The 27687-nt window shown below is 39.8% G+C and overlaps 1 protein-coding gene across 7 annotated transcripts in view; it reads left to right on the forward strand.

The window, feature by feature from the left end:
* The window catches only part of FAM135B (family with sequence similarity 135 member B), a 271906-nt gene that overhangs the window by 120151 nt on the left and 124068 nt on the right, over positions 1-27687 (forward strand). For all 7 annotated transcript variants that reach the window (XM_017746687.1, XM_017746686.1, XM_017746688.1 and 4 more), the window contains one exon: positions 11124-11219. In XM_017746687.1, coding sequence (XP_017602176.1) covers positions 11143-11219 — 77 coding nt within the window. In that variant the 5' untranslated portion in view covers positions 11124-11142. The remainder of the gene's footprint in view (positions 1-11123; positions 11220-27687) is intronic.

A 27687-nucleotide genomic window follows, 5' to 3' on the forward strand; every position in this document is an offset into this window, starting at 1 on the left:
CCAAACATTCGGATAAGCTACCCAAGACTTAGTACAGACCTATGTCCATGCAGTTTTGATTTCAGTCAGCTATGAACTGGAGTAGGACTTTAAAAAAATAATTACAAAAATAAATTGTGGGGCTCTTCTGTGAGTACATGAAAATAACATAAAGTCAGTCCCCCAAAGAGCTCTAGTTTCCTGTATGAAACCAACAAAAAGCAGAGACTGAGAAGAATATATCTCCTTTTACTGGGAAGAGGAGCACAGTCAAATGTGAGAATGATGGATAATTCTATCTGCATGTCCTAAATAGGCTTCAAATAACTTGCAACCTTTTGATGCATTTTGTGTTTCTAAGACTGGCAACAGAAATATCAGAAAAAAAGACTCCAGTGAACTGTGGGAATAAGACAGAAAAACTGCTGAAGATTGAAGACAATGATGTTCTGAGGAGTCTGAAATTTTAGCTCTCAGTTGAGCAAAAAATTTTAAAACATCTTTTTCTTTTGAAGGTCATAAGAAGGAATATAAGTCAGAGAAGGAACAGGTAGGGAAGGCATGAAGAAGAGAGGATTACATAGCAGTGGAAAGCTAGTGCAGGAGGGGGAAGTTTGTATTACCTCCTTTTTCCTTCTGTTTTGCTCTCCCTCCTCTTCTGTCTGGATTTCTCCTGCTGCTTCATTTTTTGCACAATACCAACAGCAGGTTACTATTAACTGGTGTAAGCAGATAGTGATTAGTGCTGAGCTGAACTCAGCACTGGTGTCCTGACAGGCACGTGCTAACAGAGGACAAATCGAGGTTGCTCTTCGTTCTTTTTTTTTTTTTTTTTTGAATGATCTGACCTAAATTTGCACAGCTGTGTTCACATTTAATCCTGTGTAATAGCTCAAAGGCTTTATATCTCATAAGAGTAGCCTACTGGCACCGGACATTTATTCTGGCCCTCTTCAGATCTGCCCTAAAAATCCTCTGGCACAACCTGGTAATTTTGGGGTTCTCCCTTAGTAGATTTATTCCTTTATCTAAATACCCTTGAAATGACCAGTTTATGGAAGGTGTAATCTAGACTTTCTTCTCAGCCTTCTTGGACCTGGTGACCTGTACAAAATCACTAGTGTAGATTGGTCTCACAAACAGAATATGAAAGAAATTGATATAAGTTGTTGGCTTGTCTTCCAGAGTGATTTTCTTTGGATCCTTTAGTTACCCATGTGGTCTGTGTATTTGAAGCTGTTGATCTAGAGTGAAAGTTTTCAGCTGTGGAGTTCCAGTGGTTTTAATCTTAACTCTAATTTTGTTGCTGGAGGTTGAATGGGCATCTACCTCCAGTGAACTGGGTACTGCTGGTACTTTGTGAATTCCAGCTGTAATGGTAAAAGACAAATCACACTGGAGTTTGGAAATGCAAAAAAAAAGCCCATAAAATAACCCAGTTCCTTTCTTATTTGCTCCACTCTGAATACTCATTGGGCTATGAGTAATTTTTTTAAGGGATCATTTGATATTTGTCTCTGTGTCTCTAACTCATTACATTTCAGTGGTAGCAACCAACGAACCTTGGGAAAAGTGATTCATTGTGTTGCACTCTGTGAACATATGTCTAATGCATCTGAAAACATTTCGAATATTGATTTTCCTGAGAATATTAAACAGCAAATTTTTTTTTTTTTTAATATAATATTAGAAGATTATTTTCAGGGTTTGCATCCAAACTGAGTTAGGTCTTCAGAATATAAAAACTGAATTAATCTCCTTAAATTTAAACCGGGCTACATGCTTATGCACTGGACAAAAATCACACAGACGTGACTGAGTAAGATTATGTGCCTTGTATTTGTTTTTACCTGTATCACAAATCTTTACTTTGGCTTCCATATTGGAGAAAATATGCAAAGGATTACAGCAGACTGGAAACCTAAAAACCTTATCAAAAGAGTGGCAAGGGATTATTTGCGATGCTATCTCATTCTGTAAATTATGCTGGGTAATGTTAGGTGGTTGTAAAGATTGGAGATCATACAAAGCAATCCCTGAAACTTCCATGATTAAGAGAGCATTAGAAGGTTTCTCATGGTGGAAAATAACTTGGTTTCCAAATACTTGAGACTGAAGTCTTGTAACACATACTAGAACAAACAGAAAATCACAAACATGCATTGACCCAAAAGTAAGTCTTTGGGCTGTTTTATGAGTTTTTATGAGTTTTACATCATAAAATCATAGAATCATTTAGGTTGGAAAACACTTTGAAGATCGTTGAGTCCAACTGTGTATGTACAGCGCATCCTGTGCTGCTTTTATCTGGGAGAGAGTTAATTTTCTTCACAGTAGCTGGTATGGGGCTGTGTTGGATTTCTGCTGGAAACAGTGTTGATAACACAGGAATGTTTTCATTACCACTGAGCAGAGCTTACACAGAGTAAAGGACTTTTCTACTGTTTATACCACCCCACCAGTGAGGAGGCTGGGGGTGCACAAGGAGTTGGGAGGGGTCACAGCCAGGACAGCTGACCCCAACTGACTAGAGGGATATTCCAGACTATAGTTCATCCTCCTCCACAGATAAACTAGAGAGAAAGATGTCCTGGGGCTGTTGCTCAGGGGCTGGCTGGACATTGGTTGATTGACGATGAGCAATTGTTTTTAATTTGCATAAATTTTCTTTCTTGGGTTTTATTTCACTCTTTTTTGTTTTTAATTTTTCCTTTTCAGTACTCTTATTACTACTATTATTGGTTTTTGCTAATATTATATTTCAATTATTAAACCATTCTTGTCTCAATCCACAAGTTTCCTCATTTTTACCCTTCCAGTTCTCTTCCCCACATCCTGCTGGGGCTAAGTGAAGGAGTTGTGCGTTTCTTAGTTGCCAGCTGGGGTCGAATTACAACTCTTCATTTTAGTACCTTTGGAGCTTGAAGAGTTTGAGATGATCAATTGATCAGAGAATATGAGAAATGTTAACATTTCTCTGTTAACATTAATCTGTTACTGATATTAGTTTCTGTGATCTGCACCTTGCTCTTTTTTTTTTTTTTTGCATTACCTTTTAAAGATTGGTGTTGGCTTTGCAGTTTGCTGTGCTCTGTAGTGATTAGTGATGTTTTGCCTGGGAGGTTTGTTACTAAAACACTGATCTTGAGTTTAATCTGGTATCTGGACTCTGACCTGAAGCCATGATTGTACTTCTGGTACCCTCTTATGGAGGCAATTAACAATTATACTTCTTCCTGAGAGGACTTTTTTTTTTTGTGGAGGACATACAGAACAGCACCTTGCATGATGTTTTCTTACTCCTTACAATAACTTCTCAGTACCTTGTCCATCCCTGGGTGGTTACAATACTGCTATTTCTTAGAAATTGCTTCAGTTTTGTCTAAGGTAAACATGCAATTTAGGAATGTGACCCAGGCTCCACAAGGACATGGATGGTACAGCATGTGGAAGAATATAAGTGGGTCATTAGAGAACTTCTCACCTCCAGTGATCTGGAGCTTCACCCCTGAACAACTCAGGACACTGAAAGTGGTGGAATGCTTGAAAACACTCCTGTGCCTCTTCCAAAGAGACACAATTTGCTGCTCTGTACTGGGCCCTGGCCGCTATCTGCCAAACACTGGTTGGTATTATGGAGCAGCCTCAGGGAGCAGAGAGGGAAAGAAAACCGAATGGCACCATAGCTAAACAAGACACTACATCAGTTGCTTCCATAACAAAAAGAAACATTGAAGCAGAAGTCACTAAGCACATTAGCAAGTGGTGAAGAAGCTTCTCCTAAGAGAAGTAGAAAACCAATCAGAAGAGGCAGCCTGTTCTGCAGCAGAGCAATCACAAGAACCAGAGGAGGAAGACACTGAAATCATAAATGAGACAGAAATCACCAGATCCCTATGCCTAAGTGAGCTGCAAGAAATGCAAAAAAAGATTTTTGCTGTGAACCAGGTGAGCTAATTCTCAGCTGCTTGCTCCAGTGCTGAGATATTGGGGCCAGTGGTCAGAAGTTACCAGGTAAGGAAGCCTGACAGCTAGGATCTCTTTCTAAGGATAAAGCCATTGATGTATGAACTGGAAAAAAGGCAGGAGTTGTTGTGGTGGCTAAGTCCACTTTACACCCCTCAAGTTGCCCTAAAAGTGGTCTCTCCTTATAACACTGTGTTCACCCTTTGTCTGGATTCTGCTGGTCACTAGCCCTTTCCCCCTCCCATCCCTTTTCCCACTGGGCCCTGTTATGTCATTCAACCTTGCCTCTGCCCCCTAGCCCTCAGACTATAGGTTTTGGATGCTCTGCCTGCCTTTGGGAGTTTTCGGGATAAAACTGGCACAGGCTTTCAGTTTGGCGGTTCTTCTTGCCTCTGTTCCCTTCGGGTGTGTTGCCATTAAACACCTCGGAATCACACGCAGAGAACGTTCATGCACAGACTGTGTGTGTGAGCGGCTGTTCGCGACCACCTGCAAAGGTGAGGTTGTGTGCACGCGTGGGTGCTGGCAGAGCGCCGCCTCAGCGGTCCACAAGGAACCCAGTAGGAACAAACACGGCATCGATCCACCTAAGCTCTTTTACAATAAGGAGTCTCAGACTTTGGCAGGAACAGTTTTCCTCAAGGAAAGCCTTGCAAAGTCTCAAAGGAAATGGACACACATGGAGGGAGACATCCAGGATCTGAGGAAATCAGCTGTGCTCATTGGTGATCTATAATGATCTGACATCCAGAGACCAGGGTGAAATCTGGTGCACACAGTCCATGTGTGAAATTTTCATGAGATGTACTGACATCATACACCCACAGCCAGATGACAATGAGCTGGAAAGGCACCAACTATTGATGAACAGGTCAGAAAACTCAGAGAATATGACAACTGAGACTCCTTGGTGGAGGACACAGTTTGTTTCACATGGAGGCATATCCAGTACACCTGGACTTGACTGCCCCAAGGATGGAAACATACTCCTACCATTTGTTGTGGATTGATACAGACTGCACTGGAACAAGGTGTATGTTCCCGACACCTGCAGTACATTGGTGACATCATTTTGTGAGGCAACACAACAGAAGAAAGGGTTTAAGAAGAAAAGAATAATCCAAATTATTTTGAAAGCTGTTTCTGCTACAAAACAAAGTACAGTAAATGGACCTGCACAGGAAATTCAATTTTTAGGACTAAAATGGCAAGGTAGATGTGATCATATCTCAAGGGGTGTGATCAACAAAATAACAACTAAGAAAACAGAAACACAAGATTTCTTAGGTGTCATGGTTTTTTGGAGAATGTGTGTTCCAGGTTATAATCTGACCTCTACCGGTTATAGTCTCCCTCTCTATTGAGTGACCTGGAAGAATAAAGACTTTAAAAGTGGTGCTGAGCAGCAGCAAATATTTGAACAAACTAAATGGGTGATATTGTAGACCAGTCCAGACATGGCAAGTTGTAAAAAATGTGCTTTATGCCCCAGACAGGGATAATGGCTCAATCTGGAACATCTGGCCAAAAGAGCCTGGAGAGACTCTAGGCTGGCCTCTAGGGTTTAGAAATGGGGGATATGGGGGATCTGAAGCCTATTACACTCCAACTGAGAAAGAAATATTAGCAACATATGAAGGAATTTGAGCCTCTTCAGAGGCAGTTGGTACTAAAGCACAGCTTCTTTTGGTATCTGTTATCTGGGGTCATCTGGATGTTCACAGAGAGGGTGCCCTCCAGGCATCATGCAGCTGATGCTACATGGAGAAAGTGGGTTGCACTGATGATGCAACAGGCTCAGATTGGAGATCCTGAGCAATGGAAATGTGGATGTGATCATGGACTGACCAGAGGGTACATGCTCACGTACCCAAGACTTGTTACACTAAAGAACTTGAAAACAATGGGTGGGTGGACCAGGCTGCTAGAATTGAAGTGGCTCAGGTGGATCTGGATTTGGAACATATGGGTGAGCTATTTATAGCTCAGTGAGTCTATGACACATCAGGACATTTAGGAAGAGAGGTAAAATACAAATGGACTTGTGATCAAGTGGTGGACTTGACTATTGATGCCATTGACAAGCCTTGTCACTTTTTGTATCTTTAGTGTTGTACTTAGATTGGCTCCTTTTAAGGTGTAAAGGAAATATCTTACTGCCACCCAAAATCTTAGAAGATAAATACTGGCTTGATATATTTTAACAAAATGAGGTGCTAACTTTTGAAATCACCTTGAAGGTGAAGACCTCACCTCTCTCATTTTGCTGATGTGCTGGCAGGAAAAACTGACAGGTTCTGTAAAGTGGAGAACAGCTAATGACAGTGTTGTAGTGAAAGGACTTACTGACATTTGTGACTGCTTTGTCTCAGGAAATTAATGTATGCTCAGACAAGGCTACTGAGATGCAGTCACTGTCGTAAGAACGGGGATCCAGTTCAGCTGCATGAGGTGAGCAATTAAAAAAGAAAACAACAATGAAAAAGAAATTTGGTCTAATGAGCTTTCTTCTTCTAATCCTTTCATCTCAGAACATATTTGTGTCTGTTTACTGTCCTCCTTGTATTTTGTTCCTCTTACTTTTCTTACTTAGAAATACAGTGGGTTAAGGCATTAGTGGAGAGGAGTTATCTCACTTTGATTTTATGCACCTAATCAAGGAATTCTTAATAAAGAAATAAATAAATGGATATAAGGGCCTAGCTTGAAACAAATGCCAGCTTCTGAAAAAAATTGCAATAAAATAAAAGATGCTTTAAAACCAGTAAGGACAGTGGTGGTATCCTGCAGATAGTATGTGCTGTGTTTCTCAAGAGGTAGCTGTATTCTCCTAAATGAATGCTTCTAGGTTCATGAGTCATTGCCCTTGGTCACATGGCATTTCATTCTTTGTCCTTGGTGTTTCTTAATTTTTTTTTTTTTTGTGTTTTTTAAGCCTAGTTTCTGAAATGGGGATGGTTAAGAATGGTGGAAACATTAAAAAAAAAAGTGGTTTATGTTTAAAAACACGGTTTATTTTTTGCTTGGATGTAATTGTGCAAATGCTAGAAGGTTCTTGGACTTTTAGATTATGTAGTGTCCTGTCCTTCTATCCAATGTGCTCTCTTCCCATCTCACCTTCCTTATCTCTCTTCTTTTGGGGTGGCAGTGATTTCTATTTCAGTGGGGAATTGTCAGATTAATTTTTATCTTCCAGGTGTTTAACAGTGGTGTGTGTGGTACATAATCAACTAATCAATTCCTGGCAGAGGGCTTGATCAGTTGACTGGATCCTTAAAATGTCATTAAGTAAAAATATTGTAAGTCAAAAAGGTTGCATTTAGCCAGTATAATTTCTTGAACAGTCTCCAGTGCAGAAGGTATCTCCACTGACAGCAACGGAGATGTGGGGAGTAAAATCCAGCCTTTCTTTAAAAATGCAAGTGAGAGAGTCTCCCGTCTTTAAACATATAGATTTTCATAGGCTTTATTTGTATAAAGGATTGTGATTTTCAGTTAGTGTGTCTTTGCTCTAAGTCAAGTGACAACTGAAATTGACTGTCTCTTGCTAGGACACCGACTCTAGCTGGAAGGACAAACTGTCAAACTGGTGACCTGACTCGTGCCACTGGTGCGTGTAGGACAGCACAGCCAGTGTCAACAGCAGCACCATCTGAAGAAATCCAGTGATTCGGAGTGACGAGTGTGACCATGGGCACTGCTTTTGCAGGAGCATATGGCCAAAACACTTCCCATGTTGCTTTATTAGCTTTGCATTCATATTTATTAGTGTTGTCTTAAGGTCTCTTCTGAAAAATGCAAGGAGTTTGATATAAAAACAGATATTTTGGAAATACAAATGTACTAAAGCCTTCCCAAGAATGACCTCTGTATTTTTCTTTAAACTGCTTATTAGATAACTGATGATACTTCAATACTGGCAGCATTCCCTATTGTGTTTACAATGCTGATGTCACGGCAACCTTCAATATTATTTTTACCAACTATTCCTCTATTTATAACCCAAGGTTGTCCCACACAAGGGTTGATCAGAGGTCCTTCATGAGCCCTGGATTTTGGAGGGTTATGATAAGGTTCCTTTAAGCAGGGACCTGGTACAGAAGTTAAAAATTAGTGCATCATTTTAATGGCTTAATATTTTCCTGATCCAGTGTTGCCTGCAGCTGTTTTGTCAAATTTCATAGTTTCTTGCATTGAAGAGTGGTAGCATGTGTCTAAGCAGGATTCTTTGAACTTTGCTAAGTGCCATGAAAATAAGGTGCACTAGAGGCCCCTTTGAGTACTTGTGAGGTGTTCCCTGAAGTACCCAGCTCTAGTGCTGGGGGTGTAGATCTGTGTGATCTGATCTGTGGGTGGGGTGGATGGAAGTTCAAACTGGTGCAGCAGGTGCTTACACTTTAATTCTGGTGATCAGTGAGGGAAATAAAATTACAGAACCAGATTTTTTGTTTGCTTGTTGTCTTTTGTTTCCAGGATAACTCTTCTAGATTTGTTTTGAAGAGGTGTAAAGCTTGAAAAATATAGTGCAAATACAGTGAAGACCTATGTGTGTATTTCCATGTATTTAATTTTTCTTATACCTTAGTTAATCGTAACTTCATGTCATTGTTTCTATCTTTGGCAATACTGGTACTGGTCTGAACTATCTGGCCATCCATTCACACCTCTCCTTTTTAAGCTGGTGTCTTCAAAAGCATGGAGTTTCCTTTGATCCCGAGCTTTTGGTTTAGGGAAATATGCCTCAGCCCAACATGCAAATATATTGCCAAAGGCAATTATTTTAATTAGCACTCTCCTCAAGACTAAATACCTTGTCAGAGTATTGCTTTGTGGTTTGCATGGTTTCCTGCTAGCTTCCCACACAGTCTGCTTTTTGACTCAGGCAAGACTATCACACGCACACACAGACTCACACGTAACCTGGTGGATATGTGATATTCATGACTTATAAACGACATACAACTTCCTAATCTGTGCAGAAAAGCAAAAGGACAAAGTAATAGTTTCATTCCTGTTGAAATGGGGGACAAAGAAAACAAAAAGTATTACTTTTCTTCCCCTGGACTCAGCACTGCTTAGGCCGTACTTTGAGTCCTGTGTCCTGTTCTGGGCTCCTCAATTTAGGAAGGATGTTGAGATGCTGGAGTAGGTCCAGAGAAGGGCAACAGAGCTGGTGAAGTGCCTGGAACACAAGCCTGATGAGGAGTAGCTGAGGGAGCTGGAGATGTTTATCCTGGAGAAGAGGAGGCTCAGGTGAGACTTTATCACTCTACGACTCCCTGAAAGGAGGGTGTAGCACATGGGGGTCGGCCTCTTCTCCAGGCAGCAGCAGCAGGACAAGCGGACACAGCCTTAAGCTGCACCAGGGGAGGTTTAGGCTGGATATTAGGAAGAAGTTCTTCACAGAAAGAGTGATGGGGCATTGGAATGGGCTGCCCAGAGAAGTGGTGGAGTCACTGTCCCTGGAGGTGTTTAGGCAAAGACTGGATGCAGCACTCAGTGCCACGATCTGGTTTACAAGGGGATGTTTGGTCATAGGTTGGACTTGATGATCTCAAGGGTCTTTTCCAGACTAGTTGATTCAGTGTTTCTGTGACAAGTAATAGAGTTTGAATATACCTTCAGCACACCCAAATCATGGACTGACACAAGCTAATGTAGAATTCCTTACCTTGGAGGTGTATCAGATGCGTCACTTAGCAATTCTCTTTTTGTTTCTCACAGTTACAGAAATACATTACATATACTTTACATCACATTCTTGTCATTCCAAAGTTTGAGGATGGTGAATGAAAAATTAATAACCTTTTAATGGGATTGGAATGGGGTCTTTCTGAAAAACTGTAGCGCTTGAGAGGATAGCCAGAAAAAAACTTAGTTTAAAATAATCAGTGTAATAAACCAGTCAGTTGGAAAATTACTAATCAGAAGCAAGCCTTGAGAAAGCTAAAGCCTAATGCTTATCTGAGGACTTCATGTATCAAAATCCTCTTCACTCCTGCTTCATTAAAGGACGTGGTCGAATCTATGAGTGCCATGAAAATTATTGATTAGCACCTCTATAGAAATTTTTCACTTTGCATCTGAGCTACATGTCCCCTTAAAGCCCTGTATGTCTCAGGAGGGGGAATTGTTAGGAGCCCTGACATGGGTCTTCCTCAGAGACTGCACTTGGCTGCTGTCAAACAACAACTAAAATGTTGCTTATGAATACATTAATGGAAAAAATTTAATCTTTATCTTCTCATTGATCCTACAGAAAATTTCCAAGCAGCTTGGCAGATTGCCAGAAGTACACTTGCAGGGGGGAAAACAGGAGAAGAAGGGCAAAAAATAATTGAAAATCTGTCCAAAAGCTGTAAAAGTCCTTGGCTTGCCTCTGCTATAATTAGGGAAATGTTAAGGCTCTACACTTTTGTATTAAATAGGGCTGGTTTGGAAACGTACTTCCTCGAGTGAGGCATGACCTCCTGAGGTCCCTCCCAACCTGAATTATTCTGTGATTCAATAAGCACATGAGATGTTAGATGTAAATGGCTGTAATGCTTCAAAATCTTGATCTGACTGTTGTGGTCTATTAGGTGCCATGACTGTCAGCATTTTCTTTAAAAGAGTATCTTTCATTCATTAATTTTAAAATTATTCATATTCCCTCAGAAGCTTCCCTTCTGGGACTTTATTTAAGTCATAGAAGGGGTCAAAAGCAAGAGAAATCTGAATTCTGCTCTCATCTGTCTGTGGTTCTTGTCTTTTTGGCCTATGCTTTTACAGAAATGAGCTGTGCTGACCCTGGAAATCTGCCATTTCATAAAATGAGATTAAAAAAAAAAATCAATTTCCCATATAAGAGCAGCGAGTTAATTAAAATTTGCTTTGAGATTCTTGCACATAATATGTTATTTACTTTTTGCTTCTTATACTTTTCATAATATTATCATTCTGTCCTCAGGCTTAATTAGACTTTTTACCTCTCTTAATTACTGCTTTGATCTGGCTTTTAGCGAGTTTTCCTGAAGATGGAGCCAAATGATGTCATTGGAAAGATTCCAATTGATATCAGTTGATTTCAAGCTTTGCATGAACCCCAAGATGATGACTAAAATGAAATAATCCGTTCATGGATTTGTTAAGCAAAACACTTCGAAAGCTTATAATGTCTTTATATATGTGTTATTTAGGTGATGACCTGAAAAAACCATGTCTGAGGTTCAGGGAACGGTCGAGTTTTCTGTGGAGCTTCACAAATTCCATAATGTGGACCTCTTCCAGAGGGGGTGAGTTGATGTTTCCATTAATCTGCAGCTGACAACAGAGGAGAAGCTTACAGAGAAGAGTTAAATTGCAAAACAGGTTCTTTTCTGCCAAATGCAGTTATATTTCATGCAATTCCCAGGGCAGAGAAGGATGTCATTGGGCTTTCATTGCTGTCAAGGAAGATCAATGTACATTACTTTCGCTATAAACTCAGACTGACTGACTTATTTTTGCAGTACAATGTTGTAATGCTCCAAATTATTTTAAGCTCCTGTTCAGATATAAGTACAATGGCTGCTTTAAATGCTTCTGGAGTGGTTTTCAGTCTCTGTGGTAAATGATCACTGCATTGAATTATAATGCAAACATTTTCATTTTAGGGCCATAAATCTAATGACTATATTCTTTTAATGAAATTTAGCTGAATCCCACCATTTCAGAAGGGAAAATGAATACTTATGTTTGTCTAAAGCTCTGCCTCTGGTGGCCACACTGAGTTTTCACATCCCCATAAATTAGAAGAGCCCATCAAACTTTTGCCTCTATTCTTTTTGCACCACTCTTCCTAGTAGTTTTTATGACAACCTGTTGGCTGTGAAGAAGCCTGACCAGATGTGAGTTGTTGCTCTTCTTGCATATTGCACCCCACAGATGTTCTTCAGTGAAGAAAAATCAGATAAAGAAGCACTTTTGGGGGAGACCAGGACACTCAAATAGGTCAAAAGAATATACCTAATGGAAAATAGTGGGTCTAGAGGAATATTATTTTCTTTCACCTATCACAACTGATGTTTACAGAACACTACATATTCTCTTTCAAGCCTTAGCTTGGCACAGGGATGGTTCACAGCTGATTTGTCTATCTCAAGCACCATTTGCTTCACGAAAAACAGGGAATTGTTTCAGATGTTGGGATGGATTAGGTAGAGCTGTTTCTGTCAGTACAGAGGAATTTTGTCATTTGATTTACTTTGATGAACTGTGTGGGAAAAATGCTGGGAACTTGAATGAAGGAAACACAGCTCTATTTGGTTTTAACAGCTGGCATCTGTCATTCTGTTGCTCTCTCCAAGAGAATAGCCACCAACTTTATGTTAGAAAGTATTCTAACTCTGTCAAATACTGATGTCAAACTGAAAAAAATTCTCTATGCTTGACCTGTTGGGTTTAACCAAGCTATAAAAAAAAAAGTCTCATGACCATTGTGGTCCTTATGATAACAGAAGACAGCCCTAGCTATAGATTTTTTTTTTCCTTGACTTGTGGTGATAATTGTAATGTCTTTGACCTTCCTCACAACTGAAATCCACACCCATCTGTGGGCTGATCTTTTAGACTTAGACAAGAGGATATTCGGAGGTTAGCCAGGAATCTTTCCATGTTCCAGTGTGATGACCTGTCTGTTTTTTCTTGTATTGGTCTGATTTTGCATTCAATCATTTCTGTAAAATGCTTTCCTTGGCTTTGACAGTCAGATCAAATCTCTGGTGTGGGGGGGTAAGCCTAGCACTAACACAGATAATATATTCAGCTGTCACATTAATGAGTTCCTAATTATCTTTGCTTTTTTCCCCACTGGTACTTACCTTGCTTTACTGATTAATATTCTAAACACATGATGCTATAGGTTATACTGCATTAATTTGTTTGCAGTCGTTTTTCTTTCTATGTATCCTGCACAATATTACGTTTGCTTTCCTTCCATCATTTTAACCTTTACATTTCCAGCAAAATCTGTGTGTCTCATATTTCTGGTCACTATCCTCCAGCTGACTTCATCTGCTCAGCAGGCCCTTTCACTATAGCATGAATATGTGAAGAGAAAGAGTAGGAGAGCTTGCCAAATTTCATTTTAACTTGGGCACTCTTTTTATTTTGCCATTTTTATATTGCCGTTGTTGATATTGACTATAGGCATCTGGGATATCTTGGATTTACATGGTCTCTACAGGGGAGAGTGTGGTAGAATTAAGAATGATGTGTATTTTCTACTTAACTAAAATTTTTCTTCTCTGAGTGACTTGTAAATTGGGTCAATACCATTCTGTGCTGCTGAAGGTCAGAAAGGTGATTTATGAAGGGTTGTCTATCAGAAAAGCAGAGAAATTGAAATTCATCTTAATTTCTGTGGGAACCCAACATTCTGTGTTTTTTTAACCTCAAAAGCAGGAACAAAAATGAAGAGTATTAATAATAATTTATATAATCTACTTTTCCTCTTAATATTTTGGTACAAAAACAAAATAAAAAATAATAATAAAAATCCTGAATATGTATCTCCAGAAATACAGAATAGTCCTGCTCCTGTATGCCTAACTGACAAGGTTGAAATTTCTGGTTTGGAACTAGGTAATTGCAGAAATAAGGGCAGTATTTCCCAAAATGCTTAGTCTTGGCTAACTGTCCTTCTGAGGGCATTACCCTTTGGGACAGTGTGGCTGTGCCAACTGTGAGTCTTTTCAAGAAGAGCACTCCGTTCAAATAAAGGAGTTAATAACTCAATGTGATTTAGGAAGAAAATCCTGGGTAAATCAGCCCTTCTGGAACCATTAGGTGATAAGTAATAATCAAGCTTGATTAAGGACATGATCTGCTGTCCATAAGTCACAAAGTCAAAGTGCTTTAAAATGTTAGGCTGCTGGTAAAGGCCCTGTTCTATTTTTGATTTTACTGGATGCTATTTTGAAATCTGTATGCATGCACAGCCAGTTGCCACCTCTACCCCCCCATGAGAAACAGTAGCTCCTTTAACTTTTTTAACAACAACCTGTGATATTTTAATCATGGTTTTTTGCCTGTATGAATAGTTAGTACTGAAAAGAGACTGATACAAAAATCAGGATTTTTTTTTTTTTTGTGAATATTCATCATGGTTATATGATTTTGGCAAATATATATCAGGAACAGTCAGTAAATTATGTGCAGGTAGTTTGTAACAGTCAGTTACTGGTAAATTTATCTTCTGGAGCACAAATATAACCGTGTCAGTATTTATAGATATCAAAGGTTAAATGCTGTGGGTGCTGCTATAGGGGAAGAAAACCTTTTCTTTGGTCAAACCAAAGGATTTGCAATGCTGCTTGATGCCAGAGTTCTAAAGGTTGAGTAATAAGTAATGCAATTTCTGGAAGGAAAAACATTTTTGAGTTTTCTGTCTTTAATTCTTTCCATCATGTGCTGCTTAATAACTGGTGACATTTTCTCTAGTGAAATTAGCTAACTGATTCTGATTTTCCCTAATAGAGTAGGAAATAAAATTATCCTTGACTGCCAGAGATCAATTAATTGATTTGTCTGGTTCTGTCAGAAGCAATCCTTCTGCACCTTTTTTTCTTAAAGCTTTTCAAAATCTATTTGACTGAGGAAAAAAAATGAACCCCACAACTACTGCATTCAGAGGCTGAGTAATATTTGGAGTTTGTGAGGAAATAGAGGAAAAAGAAGGTGAAATAGTAACTGACTAGTGGTAGGATTCTGGCAATGATGCATTATGAAACTAGGACCAATGTAAGTCACTGGTTACCGATCACAGTGCTGAATCAACTGCTTATCAGTCTTCTCAATCCTCAAATTCCAGGCTGCAATTTGTAAGCGTGTAACACTTACACTGGTGGTTTGTGTGCATGAGGGGTGGTGGTGATTAAAAATGAGTGGAAAAATGAAGTCCAGTTTCTTCTAAAAGTAATGCTCCATTGCCCTGAAGAAAGGATTAGTGGTCTCAGAGCTTACAAAACCCTACAAGGATCAGACCAAGGATCATTAGCATTCAGAGCTGCTGGAAACAAGATCTTCTGACTTAAGAGACTAAGCTTTTATGTGGCAAAACATCCCTGTTAACTACTAGATGGACAACAGGGCTTCAGTGTACTTAGCCACGAAGTCACTCCTTTAGAGACAAAATGCAGCAGCTGTTCCCAGCAAACTGGTGTTCAGCAGTCCATCAGTGCCTTTTTTGTCAGATGGGTACCTGAGAAATACACATTGTATTCAGAGGTTCAGCCCTTATTTCCCTTATTTCCCAGAGTCTTTGAGGTACAGTGTCAGAATATATTTATATATATATAAAATATAATTTGAAAGTGTAGAACAGAAGTAAGTCTTGTTATTTTGTTCATAAAAATATGCATTTCTTCAGATTTCTCACATGTAATGAAATACAACTCACTTTTGGACTGTAAATCTATGTCATTTTGAAAATACTTACCTAGTTCATTTATGATGCATGAATTCTCTTTAATAAAAATGAAGAAAAAAAAAAGGGGGGGAAATAAAAGGAAGAGGGCTTATAAGCATAGTGAAGTGATAGAAGTGATGCCTTTTTGGAATAATAAGTGCTGTCCCTTGGAACAGATGCTTTGACAGAACTGACTTTTTTCTTGCCACGATGACATATCACCTTCACTTTAATGCAGCATCCAATATTGTCAAAAAAAAAAAAAAAAAAAAAAAAAAAGAAAAAAATGCATAAAACCCCTCAGGAGTAAGAAGACAGGTACTCCACATGGTCATGCAGTGATAGCTGAGAACCTACTGCACTGAAATGACAAGACTGGACTTAGTTTAGCACAAATCTAAAGTCATGAAAGTAGCTGAAGTGCAGGCGTGCAGGAAGCTAAACATCAATGTCCTGAAGTGTACCAAGTGGCAACTTCAGGAGAATCATGGATGATGGGTTATTGTCATGACAGCTGGTGAGGACAATTTTCTCATTTGGCTAATGAGTATAGCCATCTTTAATTTCTAGGCACCCTGTGTCTGCTGAAGAGAGCTGGGATTTCCTGTGCCAGTGGTAGGGAGGAAACATTGAACTAAATGGAGTGGAGCCTAAGAGGTGAGACTGCTCTGCAGGTGAAGAGCAGCATGTCAGCAAACTCCATTGACTGGTAATTGATTAGTCAGTGGAAAGTAAGGTATTCTTGTGTCTGGAAAACAGATTTCACCTTCAAATAAGCAATACTCAGGCTTACCTGACCCTAGATACATCAGGTTCTGTGTCACTTGGTCACCTATAGACAACAGAGCTAAAGGCCAGCTCCAACTCTCCTAAGAGGATGGCTAACCAAGGCAATACCACAGAATTAGTACAAATTCAGAAATAACGGGCCTGGATAGATACTATTCAAGGCCTTGAGATAATGCTTTACATGCTAGTTCATGATTGTTTTCCACATAAATTTCCCAGCAATCATTAATACAGAGCTAAAACCACGCATGTGCAACGTCAGAGGGAAAATTCTGGACAACACAGTAATTTCGAACAAACACATGTTGGAGAGCCCAGAAATGTTACAGTAATTTGAGAGCTTCTGAGAACTCCAAATGTCGTCTTGCCACTCCTCAACCCATATGGTCCAGCTTCACCACTTGTTCTGCTCCCATTTGGCACCCATGTAACACAACATGAGTTGACTGAGTCATATGTTGAGAAAGAATGTGCTCAGTTTACTTCAGCCACCCTTCACACATGGGATAGCAACTGTTACTTTCTTGGTCATGAACACTAGAATGATAACTAGTCATTAAAACAACTTACTTAAAACTACACACTGCACAACATTCAGCAAATTCGCCTCTGCTCATGGGCACATCAGAGGAAAAAAAAGAAGTATTTTCTAGTAAATCAATACATTTACTTCCTAACTCTCTTTCTGATCCTGGTCTTGGTAGAGTTGTCTTAGGTTTTCCCCACCTGCAGAAAATAAACAACTGGGACTTAAGAAAGACATTTTTAAGGATCAGTAAATGTTGCAAAGCAATTTCTGATCCAAAGATAAAAGGTGGTGATGCTTACAGAGAGAACAGTTTGGTATAGATACTCTGGCATCCAGGTGGAAAGCTTTGTACACACTGGGAAAATCCATAAATCAAAGGTAAGGATACAGACAGAGAAGGCATTCTGCTTGCTCCTGGAAGACAAACGTTAAAATACATCATATAGACAGTGCTAGCCAAGAGGAATGTCATGCAAACAGATGGGATCCACTCTCCTAGGAAATAAAATGCAAGCTGTGATGTCAGATTAAAGTCTTGGGCAAAACATTAGAGTTAACAAGAGAAGAAAAAACCAAAATGAAACTTTTGGGATTTAGCCAGCTTTTAATGCTCATCAGCCATTAACCTGGAAGACAGCTCATTCTATCATCTATAACATTAAAAATTGACTATTACAAGATTTTCTTCAAAGCTCTTGATGTATAATTTGGCACTGCCTTTCCTATTTTTATGAATCAAATTCATAAAATAAAAATATTTCTATAAGCAGAGACCTTAAATTTAAAGTATCATTCCCTAGAGTATCACAGAGCGGCTTTGATCCCCCTTAAGTTCTGCTAAGCAAATGTATTAATTTAATGGACTAAATGCATGTCTTTGAGGTGAATTTCTACTTGAACCAATACACTTTATACAAAAAGTGGTTGCTCTTAATTCATAGGTGTTTTAGAAGTAACTGTGATCTTCATTGATGCACTTGGATCTCTGAGTCTATCTCCTTAATGAATTGATGACACAAGCCCCATAAATTCTTAGAATCATTGTGTCATTAAGTGCAGTATTGAAAATTGAGCTCCTCAGGATGTGACACACTTGTTGAGGAACTGGACACAGTGACATCAAGACTTAAGGCATGGAGCATTCCATACAGCTGAAAAGCAGAACCTAATTTTATTAGCAAACTGCATTTCTCAGCTAAAATCACATTTTAATGATAATCAAGTCAACCTGTTTTGTTCTGTAAGCTAAACAGCCAGGGGAGTTACTGGAGACCACCATGCTGATGATAAATCACTAAAACAGTGTTTGCTGCATGGCTTGAAACTGAGTGCAGAAAGAAGCTGCACAGCTTCTTTGTTGTTTCTGTGCTGAGGAACACTATGGCCACACTCACCCTAGAGCCAGGGAATTGTTCATGCTGGAAGGGAATTTGCCTGATCTTAAGCCCAATACCTACTTAAAGCAGGACCAATTATTGAATTCAGACCACGTTACTCAAGGGCATGTCCAGTCCAGTCTTGAAAACTTCCAAGGATAGAGGTTCTCCAGACTCTGGGCAGTAAATTACAGAGCTTAAGTATAATCGAATTACTTTTTCCCTTGCAAGGACCAGGTCTAGTTGTTGTCCCAACAGCTTGTCCTGTATTTAAAGACAAGATTTGCTGCTGGTGATCACTCTGTGCTTTCCCTAGGGATATGCACACTGTGTGTCACAGAGCCACAGAATGGTTTGGGTTGGAAGGGACCTTAAACACCCTCTAGTTCCAACCCACCTATGTAACAATGTGATAACACATTCCAAATACAGATAACTTCAGCTGCCTCTATTAGTTGCTGTTTGCAGAGTGCTTTAGGGAGGAAAAGTGCCAGAAGAGCTAGAAATACCAGAATCACCCTCACATGAAAATTTGGAGAACAAATTCTCGTTCTCTGAAAAATTGCACACAAGGAACACAGTGGATTTTTTGAAGCATTTCATATTTTATTACCAGACCTTCTCATTCACTAATTTCTGGCACTCTCTCTTGTTTAGAATAATTGCCCTGACACAGTCTATGCCGATGCCATGTTTCTGGCTAGTTCTAGTTAAGATCAGTGCTTTAAAACTGTGTCACTTCACTTGTTCATAAGTAATAACATCTTGCAGCACATACACATAAATCCTTTCACAAGCCTGAGGGCTTAGGCTTCCTTGCACTTACATAAACAGAGAGGTGAGTGATTCCAAGCATCAGACATGGGTCCATCTGCAACTCTCTGACTTAGGAACTCTAGTCAACATCTCAGGTATAGCTGTGTATAAATATAAATCATGTGAGGTGAGATCAAAGCTACTTTCTGCCATAATTCACTCAGAAAATCATCAAAGCAGCAATGTAAATGTCACTTGAACAGAGGTGATATTTGCTCAGAGGAGATCGTATGTAGATATTAAGGGGCAAAGGTTTAATTTTTGGCCAGCCAAATGCAATATTTAGCCCAGTTTGTTGTTTGTTTTTTGTTTTTTGTTTTTTTTTTAATAAGGGCTTGCAAAGAACACGCTTACTTTCCACTCCTCTATCACTGATTAACAACAATGAATTGTTTAATAAGTGAATGGAACCAGAAGTTAGTATTTTTTAAATATATATTTTTTAAACTGTTATGTATTTAATTATTTTTGGAGCTTTGGAGTACAACCTGCCATGGTTTTCAAAGCAACTGTGAGCATTCAAGGATTAATTGTAAATAGTACAAGACTTTCTTGTAAAATTGCCTCACTCCAGAAAATATGGTTTTAAAAGAAAGGGGAAGGATGGGCATACAAAGCACAGACATTACCAAAGTCTCAACTGCAAACTATTTATTTACAAACATGTACATAAACATGCACGTAAACACACCAGGTGACAAGTTTTATTTTAAATCCCATTCTGTGTGAGATTTTTATATGATACTCATCACTAACATCTGTGCAGCCCTCAGTAATGTTAGATGAAGAAAAAAAACCCACACCAGTATTTTCTCTCACTGTTATCTACTTGATGCACATTATTTTCACAGAGGAGGCACTGCCTCATGTCAGGAGATGTGGTTCAGCTCTACTTGCCTGTCCCACATTTGAAACAATCCTGTCCCTTGGCCATACTGTTCATACACTTCATTGCACTTTTGTAAGGTAATTTTGCAAGACATTTTAACGTAACATTTCCAAGCTGAAATAAAATATCTAACTGTTGCTATTTGTTGGAATGAGTAGTGAGTTTGGGAAATTACTTGAGGTGGGCTTGAATGATCTTTTAGCTCATCAACTATTATCTACAAACATGGGAGTAGTAATAATATCTTATAAGATTGTTCCTTATAGGGTACAGTTACAGATGCTCAGATGCTGTGATAGTAGAAAATATAATTGTGTCTGGGAAAGGTTTGTTCTGACTTTCATTTTTCAGATATCTTTGTATTCAGCTTAAAATATCCCGAAGTCTAATTTTCAGAATGCAAAACTGCACACAATCTCTTGATCAGATCCTTTTAAGATGGCTTATACTGGCAACACAAAATAATTACTCTTTTTTTGACACTTAATCCTTTAGAGTTTCCTTGCTATATTAACTGGTTTTGGAACTGTATACTTTAAATTAATGGTTACAGTTAAGCTATACGGTGTGTATGCTGCAGACAGGGTGCACTTGAGATGCAAGGAAAAAAACAGTTGTCCTTTGTCCTTGCATTAATTGAGTTCAGTATATTGTGTGTCTGGACGGGAAGATCTCTTTTAGCACTTTAATTACTTAATGCGCTTGCTGCAGCAAAAGAACATTAACAAACACAAATCAATTTCTCCCATCAATCCATGTCCACTTTGTTATGGTGGAACATTAATTCATTTGTGGGGATAACATCTGCCAATAGAAGGTATTACAAATAAAATGCATCTGAAAAATGAACTGTTGTTTAGTAATCTCTTGTTCCTGTTTGGCTATGCATGATAAATCTTTATAAGGATGTCTTGCAACAAATGAAAAGTCAGTTTATAATGTGACTGTTTGGAGTGATGTCTGCAATCAAAACCCACCAAAAATACCAAGAAAGCTGTGGATTTTTAATTTATTTTGTAATTTTTTGTTGACCAATTTAAAGTAATCTCTTTGGTTTCGATATTTCCAGGACTCACATGTCCTTCTCACAAGATAAACTTTGTGAAGCAGTGGAAAGGGATAAATTGATGCAGTAGGCCTACTAGAGCTTGAGAAAAGTGACTGGGTGTGAAGATTCTCAGATAAGAGCAGCCCTGGGTAGTTCAATCACTTAAAACTTTATAAAGTATAAAGAAAGAAGGCTAAATCATAGAATAGTTTGGGTTTGGGACCTTAAATCTCATATTTTTCCAACTCCTATGCCATGGGCAGGGACACCTTCCACTAGACAAGGTTGCTCAGAGCCCCATCCAACCTGGCCTTGGACACTTCCAGGGATAGGGCATCCACAACTTCTCTGGGGAACCTGTGTTATGGCCTCACCACCCTCTGAGTAAAGAATTTCTTTGTAATACCTAATCTAAACCTCTCCTCTTTAGTTTAAAATCCTACATCCTGTCACTATCTAGTGATGTATAAAATCCCTCACTCTTGTAAGCCTCCTTTAGGTACTGGAAGGCTGCAGTGGGGTCTCCTGGAGCCCTCTCTTCTCAAGGCTGAACAATTTCTATCATATTTTCAGTAAAAAGTCATTAAAATTTTCCCCTGTTCTCAGCTCCTAATGCTCCCCTCCTTGGACACAATGCTGGATTATTCTTGACCTGTTGCTCTGTTTCAGGACTCTGCAGAACTTAGTTGATGGTCAAGCCTCTTAGGATGGTCCAGTTCCAAGATTTGCATGGTGTCAGATAACATCCTTTACTTTTCAAGATTCTCTGCTAGCCAAATTAGCAAGGTACAAAATCCACTGAATTCAGGCACTGAAAGTCCTGCAAAAATTAAGGATAGTAAAGGAACTGTTAAAGGAAGCCAATGAGACTTTAAGGTAGAAGGAAAATCCATAAATGACCTGGATGATCAGATTGACTGAACCATCACCATGTTTGCTGAGGGCTCCAAGCTGATGGTGAGGTGGACATGTCAGGAGGGAGAGATATCTTACAGAGAGACCTGGACAGGCTGGAACAGTGGGCAACAGCAACTGTGTGAAGTTTAGCAAACACAAGTGCAGGGTGCTAGCCCTGGGATGACATAACCAAAAACCCAATCTCTGAGGAATGACAGAAGGAAATCTCTTCTGACTGAAGGTTTTGTCTCCCTGGAGAGGAGAAGGCTCTGGGGGAATCTCATCACAGTATTCCAGTAAGTATTCCAGGGTAAGTACAAAGAGAACACTCTGTCTCTTCACGAGGAGCCACCTGGAGAAGACAGAGGGCAATTTAGACCAGAAAGGATTTCATCCCTGTATAGTTTTTACAGAGAGAATAATCATTCACTGGAACAACATCAGGGGTTGGGTCATTGTAGAGTCCCCATCTCTGGAGGATTTCTATATGCGGCTGGCCTAGACAAGGCTGCTGGATGATCTCCTCCTGGCTTCCATTCCCATGAAAGGCTGAATTGGATTATCTTTTGAGGTCACTTCCATTCTAGGCTATTCTGTGATTCTGTGACTCTATGAAGAGTGCTTTTTCACGGATCATGATGGAAGATAAGCGTGGGTTTCACTTCTAGCTGTTTTGGAAGTAAGCCCCCTCATACCAAGAGCAGATTTGCAAACAGCTTGGAGGCTTTACTGATGCAAAGATAAGTGGCTGCTAATTCTTGGTGTTTCCAGAATTTGGTGGCAGCTCAGGTAGACACATCATCATTTGTCTCTGCTGCTGTGTTGTTCAGTATTGCTCTGATTCTATTTTTCTTTCTGTGAATAATTTCTTCTGGGAGAAAATTTCTGAAACACAAGGTTTTGTGAATTCTTACATTATTAATACTAACATTTTTAGGATTAGTTCAAAAATGAGATCAGAGCTTGAGCAGAGGGGACAGGTTCATGATACAATTGGGAATGAAAACTCTTTTCACCTCTCTGTATAGATTTTCTGTAACGGACTGAGGACTCATATTGACAAAAACATTGTGAAGAGGTTTCACTGTAGTTGTTAGTACTGAATCCATTCAGCAGAAAATGGGATTTCCATCTCTAGAGCTGTCAGGCTTGTGCCAACACTGAGTGTACTTTCAGAAGAGAGTATTCATCCTTCTTGGTAGAGGGGGAAATGTCTCTTCAGTGCTGCCAACACTTCAATGAGAAATATAGGTGGATTTTGGTAAGATCCCACATTTAGCAGTTAGTTTTGTTTCTGTGGAGTGAGTGGGTAGACATAGAGATGACCCATTTCTTGACAAAGGTTAGGAAAGAAAATGTAAAGCAGACATCGTATCATGAATCTCTCCCTTGAAACTGTTTGTTGGAAAAGGAAAGCTGAAGGGTCACTGTAATCAGGGGGGTCGGGTGTCCCTGTGCAGGTACTGGAAGCAGGGAAAGCAGGGAGGGGTCTGTGGGGAGAGGCTGGGGCTGCACCATGCTAGACACGGACGGTCCCAGGGGCAAGGAGCTGGAGGACCTGGGAATGAAGGAGTGAGGTCGAGATTGGGAAAAAGGCAGGGAGACGAATCAGGAATCAAAGGGTGTGACTGTCTGAGCTTCAAAAAAAAGGAGTCGATGCAGGGAAAATGGTTTAATTTTGTTTATCATCAGCCTACTCTGCTTTTAAATATAAATAAATATTTTTTTCCCAAACCACGTCTGTTTTGCCTGTGATGGTAAGTGGTATGTGCTCTCCCCATCTTTATCTTGAGCCAAGAACTTTTTTGTTTTCCTTTCTCCCACTGTTCTTTTGAGGCAGGGGAGTCAGGGAGCTGGCAGCTGACAGAGGTCAACCCACAGCACGCAGGTCAATCTCCAGTTTTGCATCCTCTGACCAAAGCTGGGTGATGGTGGAAGTCCTGTGCTTTTCCTGCATCTCTAACTGTCACTTCAGCTGTAATATCTTTTCATTTTTACTGATCAAATTATCTCTATATTGTTCTATTTGTTTTAATAAGGCTGCAATCTCTGTTTTGTCACTAGTGCTTCCTGTTCTGCCTCCAATGGTTCCTTCAGCACTTGATCAGAGATGCCTTCTGTAGGTAGCCTTGCCTTGTATCATCCAATTTAAACTGTAAAGCAGACATCTGAATCTGGTTATTGTACTGTTGCTGTTGTAATCTTTCTTCATTTTCTTTTAATTCTCTTACTACTTTCTTAATTCTTTGTAGTTGTTGTTCCAAGCAGCTTACGGTCTCTAAGACCTTATTACTTCTGCTCTCCAGTTCTTGCATCTGTGCTCTATTTCTTTGTCAGAGGCTGTAAATTCTTGCTGGTTTTGCTCCTTTCCTAATAAAAACTTAGTGTATTCATCCATCTTCTATTTTATTTCCACTTGCAAAAATTCTACCTCATATTCTTTATGCATTCCAGAACTCTTTGATGTTACTCCTAAGTTTTAACTGTTCTTCCAATTCCTTAATTTCTTGCACTCCATTAAATTTTCCTTTTTACAGCTTGTTTATCCATCAATTGCCACTGTTTTTCAAGCTATTTTTCAAGGACTGGAATTTGCTTTCTTAGATATACGGGCTCCAATAATTACTTAGCTAAGTCCTGGTTTCTATGCAGTTGTTCTCCATGTTCTACATCCTATTTTATCATTTGAGAGGGCAAGCTGAAACGGTCCTTTCCTGCCTGGTGCTGAAGCTCTAATTTGTCCTTTGCCAAAAATTCTACTTCCAGTCCTAGAAAGTAATTATAACAGGAGCAGAGGTGTTACAGTTTTGTGGCACATCATTTTCTTTTGTTATGGACTTGTGCTGGATGTGTGAAACATCAAAAAACTGAAGTTTTGTACAAGCATATATTTTTGGCTCCATGTTCTAATCTGAGACTGAAAAGTGTCCACATTTCCTAGCTATTGTTTGAGTGGTTTTTTTCTGATTCTGTACTAGGATCTTTACTGTTTCAGAATAAGGAATGCTGCTTTTTTGTTTGTTTTTCTATTTCTTTATTTGCTACATGTATGACACAGTCATGTTTTAATCTGTTTACATCTCATAGGGGCTGCCCTCATAAATAAAGCTGTCTGTCTGAATTAAGAGCCTCATTTTGAGAAGAAATGGCCCATTGCAATCCCTTTCTCTTTAACGGGAGAAAACTGTGTTGTAATGAGTTCTAGGAATTGGGTTCCAAAAGAGAACAGGATCAAATTCCTCTCTGAAACCCACCTGAGACATCCTAGGAATGGCTGTCGGCGTTCAAGGAGTGTCTGGACGATGCTCTCAGTCATGTGGTTTAGTTTTAGTTAGTCCTGTGAGAAGCAGAGACTTGGACTTAATGACTGCTTGGACCCAGTGATGGGTCCCTTCCCACTTGAGATACTCTATGATTCTGTGACCTGAATGAAAAATCATACTCCCCTCAAAATACCTCAGAACAAATAAAGCTGCACTTCAGCAGAAACCACTGAAGCAGTGTCTTTGTACCTCTGAAATAAGTTTCTGTTTTCTGACCTTAAGAATTGAACTGGACCCAGATAGAAATGCTGAATTCTGTGTTTCTCTTTGCTGTGGTACTAATCAGCCATCCCTGGGCTCAGTTTCATGCAGCTCTGCATTCCCTTGGGAATGTCCTGTGTGCTATTGCCAGATGCTCCCACCTTGCACCTGCTGATGCACCTGAGCTGAGCAAGGACCTGTGTGTTGGGTCAGTGCTGTGAAGCAGGGCCTGTAACCCCAAATTGCTTTGGGAGAGAGGTGACAGTGAGTGTGAATTCCCCTTGGGCTCCTGTAAATGTCAGGCCTTAGTGAAGGCACTTCCAGCTGCAGTCTGGTAATGCAGCTCCTTTCTTGTTCTGCCAGCCAGCCAGCAATGACTGACATTGAGTCCAGTGATGGCAGATGAATAACAGAGCAATGGCTGTCTGGGATCATGGACCAGGAGACCATCCTGCAATTGTGAGAGGTACAGGCATAGCCATGAGACAAAATGAGTCTGAGACCACACAACTTGACCTATCTGCATGGCTTTGTTCCACCACAGGAAATGTTCAGCCTGTATGAGACTTCCTGATATTTGAGCTGACCAATTTAGTGACAGCATAATTTAGGGATCTGCTGGATGGACTAAATAACGTGACTCGTCCTGGGATCGTGATTCACTCTGTGTCAGGTCACATTGCATCTCCACTATGCTCATTTCCCTAAACTTCCTTCTTTTGGAAACTAGTTCAGGGTCAACGGCTAGATGTCTTGGGGTGACTCAGCTTTTGTATTCATTTGGGATTAGATAATTACCAGGCTGTGAATAAAGTGAAAGTCTCTCCTTGCTCTGCTGGATTAGACATTGTGATCCCAGTATTTTGCATCTTTGTTTCAAGGTCACTTTGGCTTTCAACCTTCTGAGAAGTTCTGAGATATGGAAAAAAAAAAAAAAATAAAAAATTAAAGCAGCAGCTTCTAAGAAGTCATTTCATGGCTATCATTTTCATTTTTCTCCTTTTTCCAGGAGTGAGATACAAAACAAAATGTAGAGTAAATAACCACATCTCCAAACCTGTTTATCCATTTCACTCCACAAGCATTACAGAAGCACTTTAGAAATCTCATGAGACATGATGTTTGCCTTATTCTACTAAAAAAAAAAAAAACAAAAGATGTAATATAAAGGTTTGAATTGATCTCCAGGAATATTCATCTTATTTTATATTTATTAAATTGTTTTTATAGTCTCTTAATTGCACCCAGAACAGGTGAGGGTTAATTCTCTCTCTCAGAAAATCAGAGTGTAAGTTTTTCCAGGTGCTTCAGTTAGAAGAGCACAAAATCTCTCATCTTCAACTCTTCATACTATATAAGAACAGATTGGAAAAGGTTACTACTTGACTGTGAGGCTAAATTAAACTATGTTTTCAAGGTTTCCTTTGCTTTTGAGACAAGAATGTAAGTGATCATATCCTTATTGGGGTCCTAATTTTTCTGCCCTTTCCTTTCACTGCCTTTCTTTTCCAACAATAAAGCACATTTCTATCGTTTTACTCTCTGTTCACCGTTCTACTGCCCATTCCTCTTCACCCCTACCTTGCTATGATGACTGAAAGGGAAGTAAAGGGCAAATTGCTTTAAAAGTATGAATATGGGACTAAATAAAAGACAGCATTGCTACCTTGATGAGCATAAAAGGGCAAGAGCCCCTGAGGTGAGCATAAAAGGAGATGTAAAGAGAGCTGTTTGGTGTAATTGTCAGAGAACTGCAGGGTTTCATGGGCTGGAGATTTTATGGCTTGTGGGATTGCAAGTTTCTGCAGAGGAGAGATGATCTGATGAAACTACAAGAAGCAAGATGTATAAAAATTATAAAAGTTGTGGCTTACCTGGATCCAAATGAAATCCTTGCCTGAAAAGCATTGAGTGCCAAGCGTAGGCTCTCCTTCACTGAAATACTTTTGTGGACACTAGAGCTCTGTCAGAGACTGAAATATTATAGTTTATGACTTAAACATTTTCTTAGAGGACTTTTAAAACTGTATTACAAAAATTGCAGAGAAGACACCTAACCCTGAATGGGGCCCTGACTGGGGCCTTACACCGCTCCCTGATGAAGATAAGATAAAGTAACAGCTCAGGGCTGGGGACATTCACAAAGCACAGGCTTAACACCTGCAAGGTGGAAACCACAGCCCCAGGGCTATCAGCTGCCAGGCTCCCACAGACCCTCGAACCAAAGGGTGGAGGGAGGAGAGGCTTTGGGTGTCTTGGAAAAGCCTCTGGTCAGAGGTGCAGTGACCGCCCATCCTCCACTGTGCAGAGCCCAGCTGCGGGGTGCTCACCGGGGGGAGGAAGCTCATCCACAGCAGAAGGGGTGACATGGCCCAGCACAGGCCCCCAGACCCTGCAGCAGAGCACCAGAGATGATGCCACAGACCCTCAGTGTTGCAAGGGACAG

Source organism: Corvus brachyrhynchos, unplaced genomic scaffold, assembly GCF_000691975.1.
Source record: "Corvus brachyrhynchos isolate BGI_N302 unplaced genomic scaffold, ASM69197v1 scaffold89, whole genome shotgun sequence".
Classification (NCBI taxonomy): domain Eukaryota; kingdom Metazoa; phylum Chordata; class Aves; order Passeriformes; family Corvidae; genus Corvus; species Corvus brachyrhynchos.